We start from the raw sequence: 14033 nt of genomic DNA, 5'->3' as shown, positions 1-14033 counted from the left end.
GGTATGTATTCACCTACCACCAAGTTCTCCGGTATTTAGCGCCGTTCGCTCCTCTTCTGAGTGATGTCACCGCTCACCAGACAGACCGGGTCACACTGTGCTCTATGTAACCCGAATGTGGCTTTAACACTGTAAAGGCTTGCATTATAGAAGAGACTTTTGGTCCACACCAAGAGCATAGAGTGAGCCGAAGTGTCTGAAGAGCGATGACAGGCGATTCCGACAGCTAAATAGGAAAGGGTTATTTACAGTTAGAGCAGTCAGACTGTGGAATGCCCAACCACAAGAACTAGTAATGGCAGACACTACAACAGCTTTTAAGAAGGGCTGGATGATTTTCTCAATACACATAACATTGTGGGTTAAATTTAATGTAGTGACAAAATGGACAATTGCTGGAGACAGTTTAAACTTGATGGACCTAGGTCTTTTTTCAACCTATGTATGTAATTATGTAGCTATGACATCACACAAAAGAGGAGCCGGACAGAGCTTGATCCCAGAGAAGACGGCAGTAGGGAAGTATATTACCCCACCACACTACAGTAAATACACGTTTAGTGAAAAAACAAAACTTCATGAGGGTGCTTCAAACATGTACGACGGACAGTATTGGTATGCCATATATTTCAGAAATACTCTATTGCAAAGGAACATTAATTCAAATTTTTTATTTAATTTTTTTAAATTAGGAACTGCATGGAAGAATGATGTGATGTGCTTGAAGGAGCCTTCATCTTCTGCAGATGCTTTTTGCTGGTCAGAAGGCCACAGTTAGATGTTAGAAATCTTTCGGCACAGGTATTATTTATTACATGTATTTGTGCGCCATCATATTCCACAGAAAATTCCCTGTCATTATATGTCTTTGGAGTGTGGGAGGAAACCGGAGAACCCGGAGGAAACCCACGCAAACACGGGGAGAACATACAAACTCCTTGCAGATGTTTTCCTTGGTGACATTTAAACCCAGGATCCCAGTGCTGCAAAGCAACAGTGCTAACCACTGAGCCGCCGTGCTGCCCAAGTACAGCTTTGATGATGGACTTGCTGTATTTCTTCAGGGCACTAGATGTATATGGTGCCCTAACGACAGATTGGAAAAATGCATCTTTTTCTGATGCTGCGAGCAGCCCTAGATAATCCACGCCGGCAGGATGATATAATCCGGCGGAAGATGGAACCTATGAGAAGAGATATAAAACTAATGTAAGTAATGGAACTCCATATTAGAAGATACTGCTTTGGTGTCATTATGGCAGGAGGGTAGACAAATCTTATCTGTGCAGAGGAACAGGATCATTGTCAGTCATCAAACATGTGACAATCCCACCACTGACAGATAACATCTTCTCCACATGAATTATTCTCACTGGCCAACATCAAACAACATAGACTTTATTATCACACTTACGTCTTCTAGGTTCTCGCTCTTCTACTATTTTGGCATTTTGCTCTTCTACCAGTTTTATTGCAGACTTGTTTTTCTTCTCAACTAGAAATTCATATAAGTTAAAAAAACAAGTCAATGATCATTGTCAGTCATCATACATGTGGCAATCGTACCACTGGGCGTTAACATCTCCTCCTCGTGAATAATTCTCAATCACCGACATCAGACAACATAGACCTTATTGTCACACTTACCTCTGCTGGGTTCTGTCTCTGGGACTATATCTGGGTCTTGCTCTTCTCCCAGTTTTAATGCAGATGTATTTTTTGTCTCAACTGGAAATTCATGTAAAAAAGTAAAAAAAACAAGTCAATAATCATTGTTAGTCATAGATGTGACAATCCCACCACTGACATATAACATATTCCCCTCGTGAATCACTTTCAGTCACCGACATCAGACAACATAGACCTTATTGTCACACTTACCTCTGCTGGGTTCTGTCTCTGCGACTATTTTTGGGTCTTGCTCTTCTCCCAGTTTTAATGCAGATGTATTTTTCGCCTCAACTGGAAATTCATATAAAAAAGTAAGAAAAACAAGTCAATAATCATTGTTAGTCATAGATGTGAAAATCCCACCACTGACATATAATATATCCTCCTCGTGAATCATTTTCAGTCGCCGACATCAGACAACATAGACCTTAGTGTCACACTTACTTCTGCTAGGTTGTGTCTCTGCGACCATTTCTGGGTCTTGCTCTTCTCCCAGTTTTACAGCAGATGTATTTGTCATCTCAACTGGAAATTCATGTAAAAATGTAAGAAAAACAAGTCAATAATCATTGTTAGTCATAGATGTGAAAATCCCACCATTGACATATAATAAATTCTCCTCGTGAATCATTTTCAGTCGCCGACATCAGACAACATAGACCTTAGTGTCACACTTACCTCTGCTAGGTTCTGTCTCTGCGACCATTTCTGGGTCTTGCTCTTCTCCCAGTTTTACAGCAGATGTATTTGTCATCTCAACTGGAAATTCATGTAAAAATGTAAGAAAAACAAGTCAATAATCATTGTTAGTCATAGATGTGAAAATCCCACCATTGACATATAATAAATTCTCCTCGTGAATCACTTTCAGTCACCGACATCAGACAACATAGACCTTATTGTCACACTTACCTCTGCTAGGTTTTGTCTCTGCGACTATTTCTGGGTCTTGCTCTTCTCCCAGTTTTACTGCAGATGTATTTGTCGTCTCAACTGGAAATTCATGTAAAAATGTAAGAAAAACAAGTCAATAATCATTGTTAGTCATAGATGTGAAATTCCACCATTGACATATAATATATCCTCCTCGTGAATTATTCTTAGTCGCCGACATCAGACAACATAGACCTTGTTGTCACACTTACCTCTGCTAGGTTTTGTCTCTGCCACTATTTCTGGGTTTAGCTCTTCTCCCAGGTTCAATACAGATTTATTTTTCTTCTCAACTGGAAATTCATATAAAAAAGTAAGAAAAACAAGTCAATGATAAACTCCTATGAGATTAGATTTATATCTTCATCTAGTAGAGTTATTTTATTTTTGTACCTTACAGTACTGGGATTCTGGCATGGCACCATAAGGCTATGGTCACTAGCAGCTTTTTGCTGCGTTTTTGCATGTAAATTGTAAGCTACTTTTTACAGTGATAGCAAAAGCTATGAGATGTCAGAAATCTCATGCAGACATTTGGTTTTTTCCTAGCTAGATCTGAGAGTCTCAGTGTTTTTGAAATCTGCATCATGTCAGTTCTTTCAGCATTTTTGCAGAGTTTTTACAACCACAGGAAGCAATGCACATACATGGGGAAGGGCCAAAAAGCGGTGGCGCATGCACACTACAGTATTTTGATCTGCCTTCAGCAGGGCAGAGAGAAGTGTGCCTGCGCAGGAACGTGATGGGGGAACACTGTGTAGATGACATAGGACTAGTGTTGAGCGATACCGTCCGATACTTGAAAGTATCGGTATCGGAAAGTATCGGCCGATACCGTCACAGTATCGGAATCCAATCCGATACCGATACCCGATACCAATACAAGTCAATGGGACTCAAGTATCGGACGGTATCCCTGATGGTTCCCAGGGTCTGAAGGAGAGGAAACTCTCCTTCAGGCCCTGGGAACCATATAAATGTGTAAAAGAAAGAATTAAAATAAAAAATATCGCTATACTCACCTGTCCGACGCAGCCGGGACTTCAGCGAGGGAACCGGCAGCGTTGTTTGTTTAAAAATCGCGCTATTACTTGGTTACGTGAATTCCCGGCTTGTGATTGGTCAGGTCGGCCATGTTGCCGGGACGCGGACCAATCACAGCAAGCCGTGACGAAATTACGTCACGGCTTGCTGTGATTGGTCCGCGTCCCGGCAATATGGCCGCCCTGACCAATCACAAGCCGGGACGTCACGGGAGGCTGGACACGCGCTCATTTTAAAATGGGCGCGTGTCCAGCCTCCCGTGACGTCACGGCTTGTGATTGGTTGCGCCGCGATCAACCAATCACAAGCCGGGAGGCTGGACGCGCTCATTTTGAAATGGGCGCGTGTCCAGCCTCCCGTGACGTCACGGCTTGTGATTGGTTGCGCCGCGATCAACCAATCACAAGCCGGGAGGCTGGACGCGCTCATTTTGAAATGGGCGCGTGTCCAGCCTCCCGTGACGTCACGGCTTGTGATTGGTTGCGCCGCGATCAACCAATCACAAGCCGGGAGGCTGGACGCGCTCATTTTGAAATGGGCGCGTGTCCAGCCTCCCGGCTTGTGATTGGTTGACCGCGACGCAACCAATCACAAGCCGTGACGTCACGGGAGGCTGGACACGCGCCCTTTTTAAAATGAGCGCGTTTCCAGCCTCCCGTGACGTCACGGCTTGTGATTGGTTAATGGCGGCCATGTTGCCGGGACACGGACCAATCACAGCAAGCCGTGACGTATTTTCGTCACGGCTTGCTGTGATTGGTCCGCGGCCCGGCAACATGGCCGCCCTGACCAATCACAAGCCGGGACTTCGCGTAACCATGTAAAAGCGGGAATTTTAAACAAACAACGCTGCCGGTTCCTGCGCTGAGGTCCCGGCTGCGTCGGACAGGTGAGTATAGCGATATTTTTTATTTTAATTCTCTATTTTACACATTTTAACATTAATGTTGTTCCGATACCCGATACCCGATACCACAAGAGTATCGGAATCCCGGTATCGGAATTCCGATACAGCAAGTATCGGCCGATACCCGATACTTGCAGCATCGGAATGCTCAACACTACATAGGACCCATCACCCACACAAAGCAGAGAAGGAGAACGGCATTGCAAGAAGAGAGTAGGCTCTGGATTAAGACCAGTGATGCCCATTTGTGAGTATAATAAAATGTATTTTTTTGCATGGCATCTTGGAGACTTATATACAGAAATTCCAGAATGCTGTAACACAGAGCTGAAAGGTGCTGGTCTTAGGTTATATGATAAAAATCTGGTGACAGGATCTCTTTAATATGACATTAGTTGCACCAGCGTTATCATATAGTCCATTACTTAAAACATCTGTGTCACATTAATGGTACATATGGGGTTAGTTTGAGGCCTGTTTGAGCCATAGGCACAGTATTCATGATCAGTATCAGGCACCAGACTGTATGGTCCTTTATGTCTTTTAATGCACAGCACGAAAGTGTGAGAATTTTATACATTGAAGTGTTGGATTGTTGATTATTTTAAAGGCACAAAAAAGCAGTGATTTTCTGAGCCCTCATGTAACATTCACATTACACTTTTTGATCATTGGCTATAACAAGATGTCCTATAGACCTGCACATACCTGACAATATGGGAGATGGTGTCTTGCTGTTAGCAGTGAAATACTCACTATCACCATCACTGGTACTAGAAGAAGATTCTTTCTGCCTGTTTGGTAAAAGAAAAATAAATAAATCACAAGTGAAAGCAATTAAAAATAAAAAGTCTCCTTTCTGTATGGTCAATTAGGACACTTGGACAAAATGGAGGGGATACCTTGCACAGGACTGCCTTCTATCAGCAAGAATGAATAATAACTAGTAATAAAGGGCTTTAATGAACTGGAAATGAAAGGCTGGTCACAATGATCAGCTGTTATCACCAGCGTTATCACAAGCCAGACCCTACAGTTATGATCAATCATGGGTTGGTGGGTTCTGGATTTAGTATTGTGTCATATGCGTCTTGTATTTGGTATTCTGAAGATATGTCAGTACTATACCCCGTAATATTAATCTACTCACACGTCTGGGTGTTTTGTGCTGGTCTCTAAAGGACAATCTGGAGATGGCTTGTGATCTTCATTGCTCATCATCCTGGTATTGGTTGGATATAGCTAAAATGCACAGAGTAAAATTAAATATATATACAGTATTTTAAATCTATTTTTAGTTATCGTTTTGTGGATTTACAGATCACATACCTTAGAATGTCTTTCAGAAGATGATACATAGTTTAAGCTTTCTGGCCAGTCACTGACCTTCTCACTTGTGTCACCCTCATCTGAATACGTATATTTGGGTCTCCTAATGCTAGCTACAAAATACAAGTATTATCAGAGATTATTAATATAATCACAGACAGTCACCATCTTATTACTAATAATGATGGGAACATATTGTTACATAAATGAAAGACAAGACAAAAGGCAGCTTTAACCAGATGACGTCTCATTCTACTTACATTGAAAGTAGCGGGTGTCCTCCCCTGAACTAAGATCTGGCCTAAACAATGGCTTCAGATTTTGAAGGTTCTCAAAATCTATCTCACTCAGGAATGGATGACTCTTGATCTCATTTGCTCCTCCTGGAAAAGGAAGACAAGAAAAAAGTGATCCAGACAATGTTAGGAAGACTGTGCATGTTATGTTAATCTAAACTGAAGACACAGCAGAGCTAAAATATACTATAAGTCACAGCATGAAGAATGGGGAATAGACAAGAAGGTAAATCAGAGACCTCAGTTCTGATCCTCATGGAAATTATCTATTTGTCAGGTCACAGAGGAGTAATAAATCATTATTAATACTACTATATACATTACCTGTCCCAAGTCTATGTGTTGGATCTTTTCTGAGCAGCTGAATCATGAAGTCTTGAGCATCAGGATTATCAGTAGAATTTTGAATTTTCAAAGTGATGTCATCTGTTATATAAAAAGTAAATATTACAGAAAAGAAAGTCTCTACATTTACTATCATTAAAAAAAAATGATCAAAAACAACAAGTAAGTAAACCAAAGAATGAACCTAACAACTGAACCAAATTACTATGGCATCACACAGCATTCAGATTATTTTACTTACCCGCGAGGATACTATAGAAAATATGTTTTTTGTGTCTTCCGTTAAATGGCACATGACCGGTAAGAAATTTATATAAGATGATCCCTATTGCCCACCAGTCAATATGCCTTCCATAGCCCTTCTGTAAGATGACTTCTGGGGCTACATAATGATAAGTGCCAGTTATCTGGAAACCAACAGAACAATGAGAAGATGATCAATGAAAATAACTGTGACAAATAATATCAGTGGAAAAGTTTTCTATGTGAGCAAATATCAGAGAAACAGATATAGATCAGATCTGTAAAGAATAAGTTTTTATGTAAAGCTAACCCCATCATCATGGAACTCTCTGGCGATGTCTTTAGCTCGAGCCTTGTAAATGTCTGATGTTGGTCTCATGAGTCCGAGTCTTGAAATCCCAAAATCGGTGACTTTGATATGTCCAGTTGATGATATCATGAGACTGTGAAAGAAAAGATATTGTCAGCCCTAAGTAATAACCCATAGACTGTATACCAAACTATAACTGTCTTTCCCTTTATTATACTGCTGTATTCACTTACTTTTCAGGCTTCAGGTCTCGATGAACCACACCATAGCTGTGCAGATATTCCACCGCAAGAACCGTTTCCGCAATGTAGATGCGGGCCAAGTCGAGGGGTAAAGGACTGGAAAACCTTCCACAGTCTCCTCCTAGAGCAGAAAGCAAATATGACAGGTGAGGGTTTGTTACAATGTAAATTACACATGATGAGTGTGAATGAGAAATAAGCTGAGACATTGGGGCAGGGAGTCAATCATAGAGACACACTGTGTGATGTAGAGCGTATACTGTATACTGCAGAGTAGTCCTATACAAAAAGCGAGCTCAGATCTGCCCCCTGCTGGTAACCTCTTACATTGCACTGTGAATCTCAGACATTGGCATTTACAGCAGGTGACCTGGAGGCGAGCTGCTCTATGCTCTCATCGCCCCCATTCCATATCAGTGGTTTGCTATGGCTGCTGAGTGTCTGCGGAAGACTACTATCCTCGCCATTATGGTACTTCTGTGAAGGTCAGTGTGTAGCTTGGCTTCATAGGGGAGCTAGATATTCACCATATTCTGCAATACCCATGTTGCAGTACATAGTAAATATGATTATATAATTGCAAATTCAGGTCCCTTATGGAGATTTAAAAAAAATAATAATTAAAATATTTGTGGGGAAAAAAATTTAATATAAAAATCACTTTTTCTCCTTTCAAAATAATTAATAAAAAAATAATAAACTCAGATGGCATTGCAGTGTTTTTGTTGCCCCAACTTCATAAAAGTATGCAATAAGAAGCAATGAAAACTATTATCTGTCAGAAAGATGTAATCCTCCTAAACTGTTCTTATGAGCATGTAGAGTAATGAAATATGAATACATTGGGACCTTTATATATTTAAGCAGATATGGGCTGGATATAGATACAATGGATAGGTCTTACCTGCTTCAAAGTCCATGACCATACACAGATGGTGTTTAGTTGGGAAGGAACATAATGTGGAGACAACAAAGGGACAATCGGAGAATATTGCGATGTCCCTTTCCACATAGGCCTTTTTAAGAAGGAATGGATCATGCAGGTTACTCCTGGCTTGTTTCTTCATAGCGAATACCTTCTTTGTGGCTTTATGACGCACCAAGTCGACGGTCCTGTAGAGGAGAAAAATCCATAATTTATACAGAATTGTTACTAACAGTCTGTCTATATGTCAAAAGATCTTCTGTACTAATAGTTAATAGTAGATGTACGGCCGTCACTAGAAATCAATGTCTGGAAATACACAAAATAACTCAGCATGAATGATCATCTATGGGAGGTTCTCATCCATATCACATCCTAACTGAGCTGAATAGTGTTCAATAGATGTGGACTAGATGACTAGATGTAGATTAGATCTAGTGCAAAGTGGTGTCTATAACAACAACAAATCGCCACACAAAAAACAAAAAATAATCCCTAACTAAGCTCTATCGGACAAAAAAAAATGTCACAGGTCCTGGAAACCAGTAACATTGACAGTAGATGTGGACTGATATACAGGAATTTCCCTAAGGCAGGACATATAGACAGAGGCATCATCAGAAGGAATTTGGGAAGAATGTAATTTATACATAAAGCTCACCCATAAAGTCCACTGCCGATCTCTTTGATCTGGGTATAGTCGCTCATCCTTGGTTTATTCATAGGGCTCAATGATCTGATCACGGCCTAGAAGAATAAGAAATGACAATGAGACATAAAAGTTGCAGGAAAATAAAAGCTGCAGATGCAGGAACTTCTCTCCATTATGTCCCTGCTGATTACACTGCAGCAGATGTAGAGGACATGATACAAGCAGGACGCTCCCCAGACACTATTATATTATAGGGATAGCCTCCATACACATCAATGTACTGGAGGGGATGGTAAGGGACATCACACAGAGGAGACAGGAATAATAATAGGTCCAATCTACATTAACAATAGAGTTAACCCGCTGTCCTATGGGGTGTAACATGTGATGTGTAATTCATACCCCGCTATCGGATGATATACAGATGTCTTCTCTGATACTTACACTGGCAGATTCGGGGATCTCTGGTATCTCAGGTATTCCACCGTCAGCAGTTGCCGGCTCACTTGTGTCTAAAATAATGATAAAATAATGAGACATCATGTATTAGATGATATCAATACTTAATACATAACACATCGATATAAGGAAGGAAAGACAAGTAAATGGTATAACACTAGTTATATGGATATTCTGCACATACTGTATGTAATTATGGCACATTCATAGATAGATATACTCTACCATAAATGTGTGATTGTTTGGGATCTGACAAGGACTTCAATGGAGACCCTGTGAGGTTCTTTGTGCATTTTGGGGCTGAGAAGATCCCAGAAGATAGAACCAGAGGGGTTTTCAGAATTGCATGAGCTCTCCCCATTATAGTCTATAGGAGGTCCAGGAGCCGTCTCCGGCCTCATACAGAGGGTGAAGAGTAAATTTATATATTCTCTGGTGTCTCCATAATATTAATGTGTGTAGGAATACGAGATGATCAGCTTACCTTCAGTCAGATCAGTTTTTAGCCCTGGCTCACTGGTATTGGGGTCAGCGATATTTCGGTGTTGCCCCTCTTTGGAGTCACCGTCCGGTGTTTCCTGATGGATATAATACGTACAATTAATATAACTTTCACAAATACTAAATTACCGTACACAAAAGACAGAAAGGACTAAACCTGGATTTACATAATTGTGGAATTGCGTGGACTATACAAGGCCGCTCCGTCCAGTAAATCCACATTAATGTATAAGGGAGTTGTATATACAACAGGTCTCCAATAACATCTATTACCAGAACTGCAGCATTTACAAGAAGGAAGATAAAGCGAGACAGATGTGATATGAAAGGTCCGCACCACTGAGTACAGCACAGACTGTCACCATAGAGGATGGAGCAGAGACAGGCGGCCATAAAATATCCTGTACCTGCCTGGAGCGGACAGGGAGGCTTCTAAAATGAGAAATATGAAATTCTGCTATATGACTAGTAATCTGGGGAAGATCAGAGAAGAAAGACAAGAGATATAGAAGATGACGGATTCTTACCAAATGCTTCAGTGAGCGGGCTATATACTCTAGTACATACAGGAACTTTTGGGCCAGTTGTTTAAAAAAGGCCAGATCTCCACTCTGGGATCTTTCTTCCGCCTATAAAAATGGAAATAAACAAAAGGGGAAAATTATGAGAGAAAGTAGAGAATATAGGACGCTATTTATGTCACCATTTTACTCCTGCAATCTACAGCTACAATTAATACATATATGGATATTTCGTATAAGCGATAAATTGCTCTTGGCCAAAATACATATTTCATGTAAATAAACTTTGCATTTTATAAATATTATTCTTTATTATTTTATGTGCTTTGCCCAGTTTGTCTGTTGCTTGCCTGTTGTACTAATGTCCTGATGTTCATCTGTAAATGCTCAAGATATTCTGAGCTTATACGACCTCGGTGGTATTTGGTCAGGCAGTCACTCACTAGCTTCATAACCAGCCGGTAAGTGAAGCTGAGGACGCCATCGGGTAGTGGTAGCACAATGTCAAGGGCATAGGTGGTAAGAATCCCCTTGAATAGTGCCAACACTTCACATTTATCTGAAGAAATTCGAGACATTTCTAACAAATCCAAGCGCAGTCAGTATATCACCAGCTTTGCAGCCAATCACTGACAACGACGCCTGGGCAGGAAGCACTTGGGTAAGTAGTGGCGGTGCATTATGATGCCATCATGGAATCTTGTGGTGGAATGTTAACATTTCATTAGTGACGTCATCATGGAATCCGGGGATGAAATCTTAACTCATTTACAACTTTGAAAGTATAGGTACGTCCAAGGTCGTGTCCCTGTCTTTTTTAGGCAGCGCCAGAGCCCACATCATTACCCGCACATGACAGTGGATGTGATCAGCTGTCATGTCCCGCAAATAGATACAGATGGATTTCGGCTGTCAACTACTAAATGCCGCTGTCAATAACTGACAACGGCATTTAAGACGTGCTGATCGAAACCGTATCACAAGTCTCGCTCATCAGCGCCCTTGTCACATGATTCTGGGGTTGCGATGAGTGGTCATGACAGCCGGGGGTCTGCAGAAGACCAGTATGTCTGTCCATTGATCATCTTTTATGAACACTGACTCATGCCTGGCGTTCAGATTTTGTTTTTCACCACTTAAGTTAAAAAAGAACCTATACATGTTTGGTATCTGCATTCTCGCACTGACCTGTAGAATCATATTACAGGTCAGTTTTAGCATTTAGAGAACATTTTAAATAAAACAAAATTGTGGAATTGTACTTTTTTGCAATTTCACCGCACTTGAATTTTTTTTCCCATTTTCAAGTACAATATATGTAATCTATGGTGTCATTTAAAATTACAACTCGGCCTGCAAAAACAAGCCCTCCTAGGCTATATTGATGATAAAAAATGTTATGGCTCTCAGAAGGGGGGAAAAAAACAAAAGCACAAAAATGGAAAATCGCAAGGTGGTGAAGGGGTTAAAGAGGCATCTCACCATAAAATGAAGTTGACTAGCAACATTCTAGTAACAATTAAGGTGGCAACATTATGGGCTGAGCATCAGAACCATAATCAGAGAAAGAGGGAAAACCATGGCTTTACGCTTCTGATCAGGATTTTATATCCGTCTTTCCCCAAAAAATTATTAACAGGTTTTGGATGCTAAATATTTTTTACATGTGTAAACGTTTACTTTTTTTTACATATTGTGACCAGGGTGGACTGGGAGTAAAATTCAGCCCTGGCATTTTAGAGCACGCAGGCCCACGCTATCACAGCCCCCTTCCCCAGATTGAATTTATGAATATTATCCATTATTATTTTATGTGCTTTGCCCAGATTGTTTGTTGCTTACCTGTTGTACTAATGTCCTCATGTTCATCTGTACATGCTCAAGATATTCTGAGCTTATACGATCTCGGTAGTAGTTGGTCAGGCAGTCATTCACAAGCTTCATAACCAGCCGGTAAGTGAAGCTGAGGACGCCATCGGGTAGTGGTAGCACATTGTCAAGGGCATAGGTGGTAAGAATCTCCTTGAATAGTGCCATCACCTCACGTTTATCTGAAGAAATTCCAGACATTTCAAACAAATCCAAGCGCAGTCAGTATAATCACCAGCTTCGCAGCCAATCACTGACAACACTGACACCTGGGCAGTAAGAACTTGGATAAATAGTGGCGGTGCATTATGATGTCATAATAACGGAATCTTGTGGGGTATTAACATGTCATCAGTGATGTCATCAAGGAATCTGGTGATGCAATCTTAAAGGGACATCTCACCATAAAAGGAAGTTGCCTAGCAATAATGATTAACGTGGCAACACCATAGGCTGAGCATCAGTTTCAAACTTAGGCATGGAGGGAAGAACCATAGATTTGATCAGTGAGGCCGGCTTTTACATCTGTCTTTCCCCCATAAAATATGTTAAACAGAGTTTGAACGCTAAATGTCCTTCACTTGTGTAAACATTTACTTTTTCTGGATATTGTGACTTTTGGATGGACTGGGACTAAAATCCAGTCCTGGCGTTTCAAGCCCATGCTTTCGCCTCCCCCTTCCCTAGATTGAGGTCTCTAATACTAATTTTATTCTACCTGGTGAAAATCAATAATTTACTATTATCTATATTTCCAATATAAGATTTCATAATAATAATATTACAGTATATGGTTAAGTTCTCACATTGAGTATTTTCACTACATAAAAAATGCATCTTCTTACAGTCCCAACAAAGTGGATGGGATTTATAGAAATCTCATGCCCACTGTGATTTTTTATACGCTCTATAAAATGACCTGCTGTGCATGTGTGTCTGAAATCCACAATATACAGGATACATTTTTCTTGCGTTAACACTGAGATTTATTTGCAGATTTTATCCATTGAATTGCATAAGATGAGGAAAAAAACACAAACTGCATAAAATCCACACATGACTCTATCAATAAAGCTTTGTGGAAGCCGAGTACCAGGAAGTATAAAAAATAAAGCAGATTTATTCAACAGATAACATAGCAAATAAGCAAAAAAACACAGTCAAAAAGATACAAAAATGTAATAAAAATGCAAGTAGCCTAATTTACCTAATAGGTGGAAAAATGCATCAGAAAATCTGCAACATCAAAAACTCACCAACTGCTCATCACCGGAACTTAGCCTACCAAACAAATAGCACCAGAGCAGATCAAAATATTACCAGCATATACAGTAGTGATAATACCGCCATACGGATCATTAGCTAAAACCAATGTACTAGTACTGATATCACCACCATACAGGGTCCATATAATGGTGCTATCAATTTTACACAAGTGCACTGCGGACTGTATATGTGTGTACTGTGCAGGGTCTCACCAAAGACGTTCTCAATAATCGCAGTCATTCATTTTTCCTTTCATTTTCCATTCAAGCCAAAACAGCATGATCACTTCTTCAATCCATAACTCATCCCTGCAGAATGTAACACAGAGACTTCTTTGACTTACAGCTTTTACCCTCCATAGATTCCCCCATTCCTGTACATAGCATGTAGTGCAATAATAAGTAATCTAAACAGTAACATTACCCCTTTGTGTTGTGTTTGGTAATCCTAGCCTCTTTTTGTGTCCCCCACAATAACAGTGCCTCCTCCATGCCCCTACACAGTAATAATGTTCCCTCTT

At 40.5% G+C, this 14033-nt stretch overlaps 1 protein-coding gene across 5 annotated transcripts; it reads right to left on the bottom strand.

Moving 5' to 3' along the window:
* Positions 1 to 643: 643 nt before the first annotated feature.
* On the bottom strand, positions 644 to 12497 carry LOC143783462 (microtubule-associated serine/threonine-protein kinase 4-like). 5 transcript variants are annotated; one of them, XM_077271860.1, is made up of 22 exons: positions 12221 to 12497; positions 10385 to 10486; positions 9841 to 9934; positions 9342 to 9409; positions 8907 to 8992; positions 8225 to 8433; positions 7312 to 7441; positions 7079 to 7211; positions 6767 to 6932; positions 6505 to 6606; positions 6145 to 6267; positions 5885 to 5997; positions 5706 to 5797; positions 5264 to 5349; positions 2817 to 2897; positions 2584 to 2664; positions 2350 to 2430; positions 2116 to 2196; positions 1882 to 1962; positions 1648 to 1728; positions 1415 to 1495; positions 644 to 1184 (listed from the first exon to the last, which is right to left on the bottom strand). In XM_077271860.1, exons 1-22 carry the CDS (start codon positions 12446 to 12448, stop codon positions 1087 to 1089), a joined length of 2397 nt encoding a protein of 798 aa, XP_077127975.1. In that variant the 5' UTR covers positions 12449 to 12497; the 3' UTR covers positions 644 to 1086. The 5 variants fall into 5 exon arrangements, with proteins under 5 accessions (XP_077127975.1, XP_077127978.1, XP_077127976.1 ...); XM_077271863.1 differs by lacking the exon at positions 1415 to 1495; XM_077271861.1 differs by lacking the exon at positions 2116 to 2196.
* Positions 12498 to 14033: the final 1536 nt, after the last annotated feature.

The sequence above is a fragment of the Ranitomeya variabilis genome, chromosome 6 (assembly GCF_051348905.1).
Source record: "Ranitomeya variabilis isolate aRanVar5 chromosome 6, aRanVar5.hap1, whole genome shotgun sequence".
NCBI lineage: Eukaryota > Metazoa > Chordata > Amphibia > Anura > Dendrobatidae > Ranitomeya > Ranitomeya variabilis.
The sequence above is the reverse complement of the archived record's forward strand: the minus strand, read 5'-3'. Positions and strand labels throughout refer to the sequence as shown.

Bases quoted from the DNA above. Each gene is read 5' to 3' on its own strand.
- LOC143783462 (XM_077271860.1), bottom strand. From the start codon at position 12,448: ATGTCTGGAATTTCTTCAGATAAACGTGAGGTGATGGCACTATTCAAG. The intron at 5,350-5,705 runs GTGAGTAGATTA...TTTACCAAACAG, and splicing joins AGCACAAAACACCCAGACGT to GCAGAAAGAATCTTCTTCTA. The intron at 2,197-2,349 runs GTAAGTGTGACA...ATGAATTTCCAG, and splicing joins AGAGACAGAACCTAGCAGAG to TTGAGATGACAAATACATCT.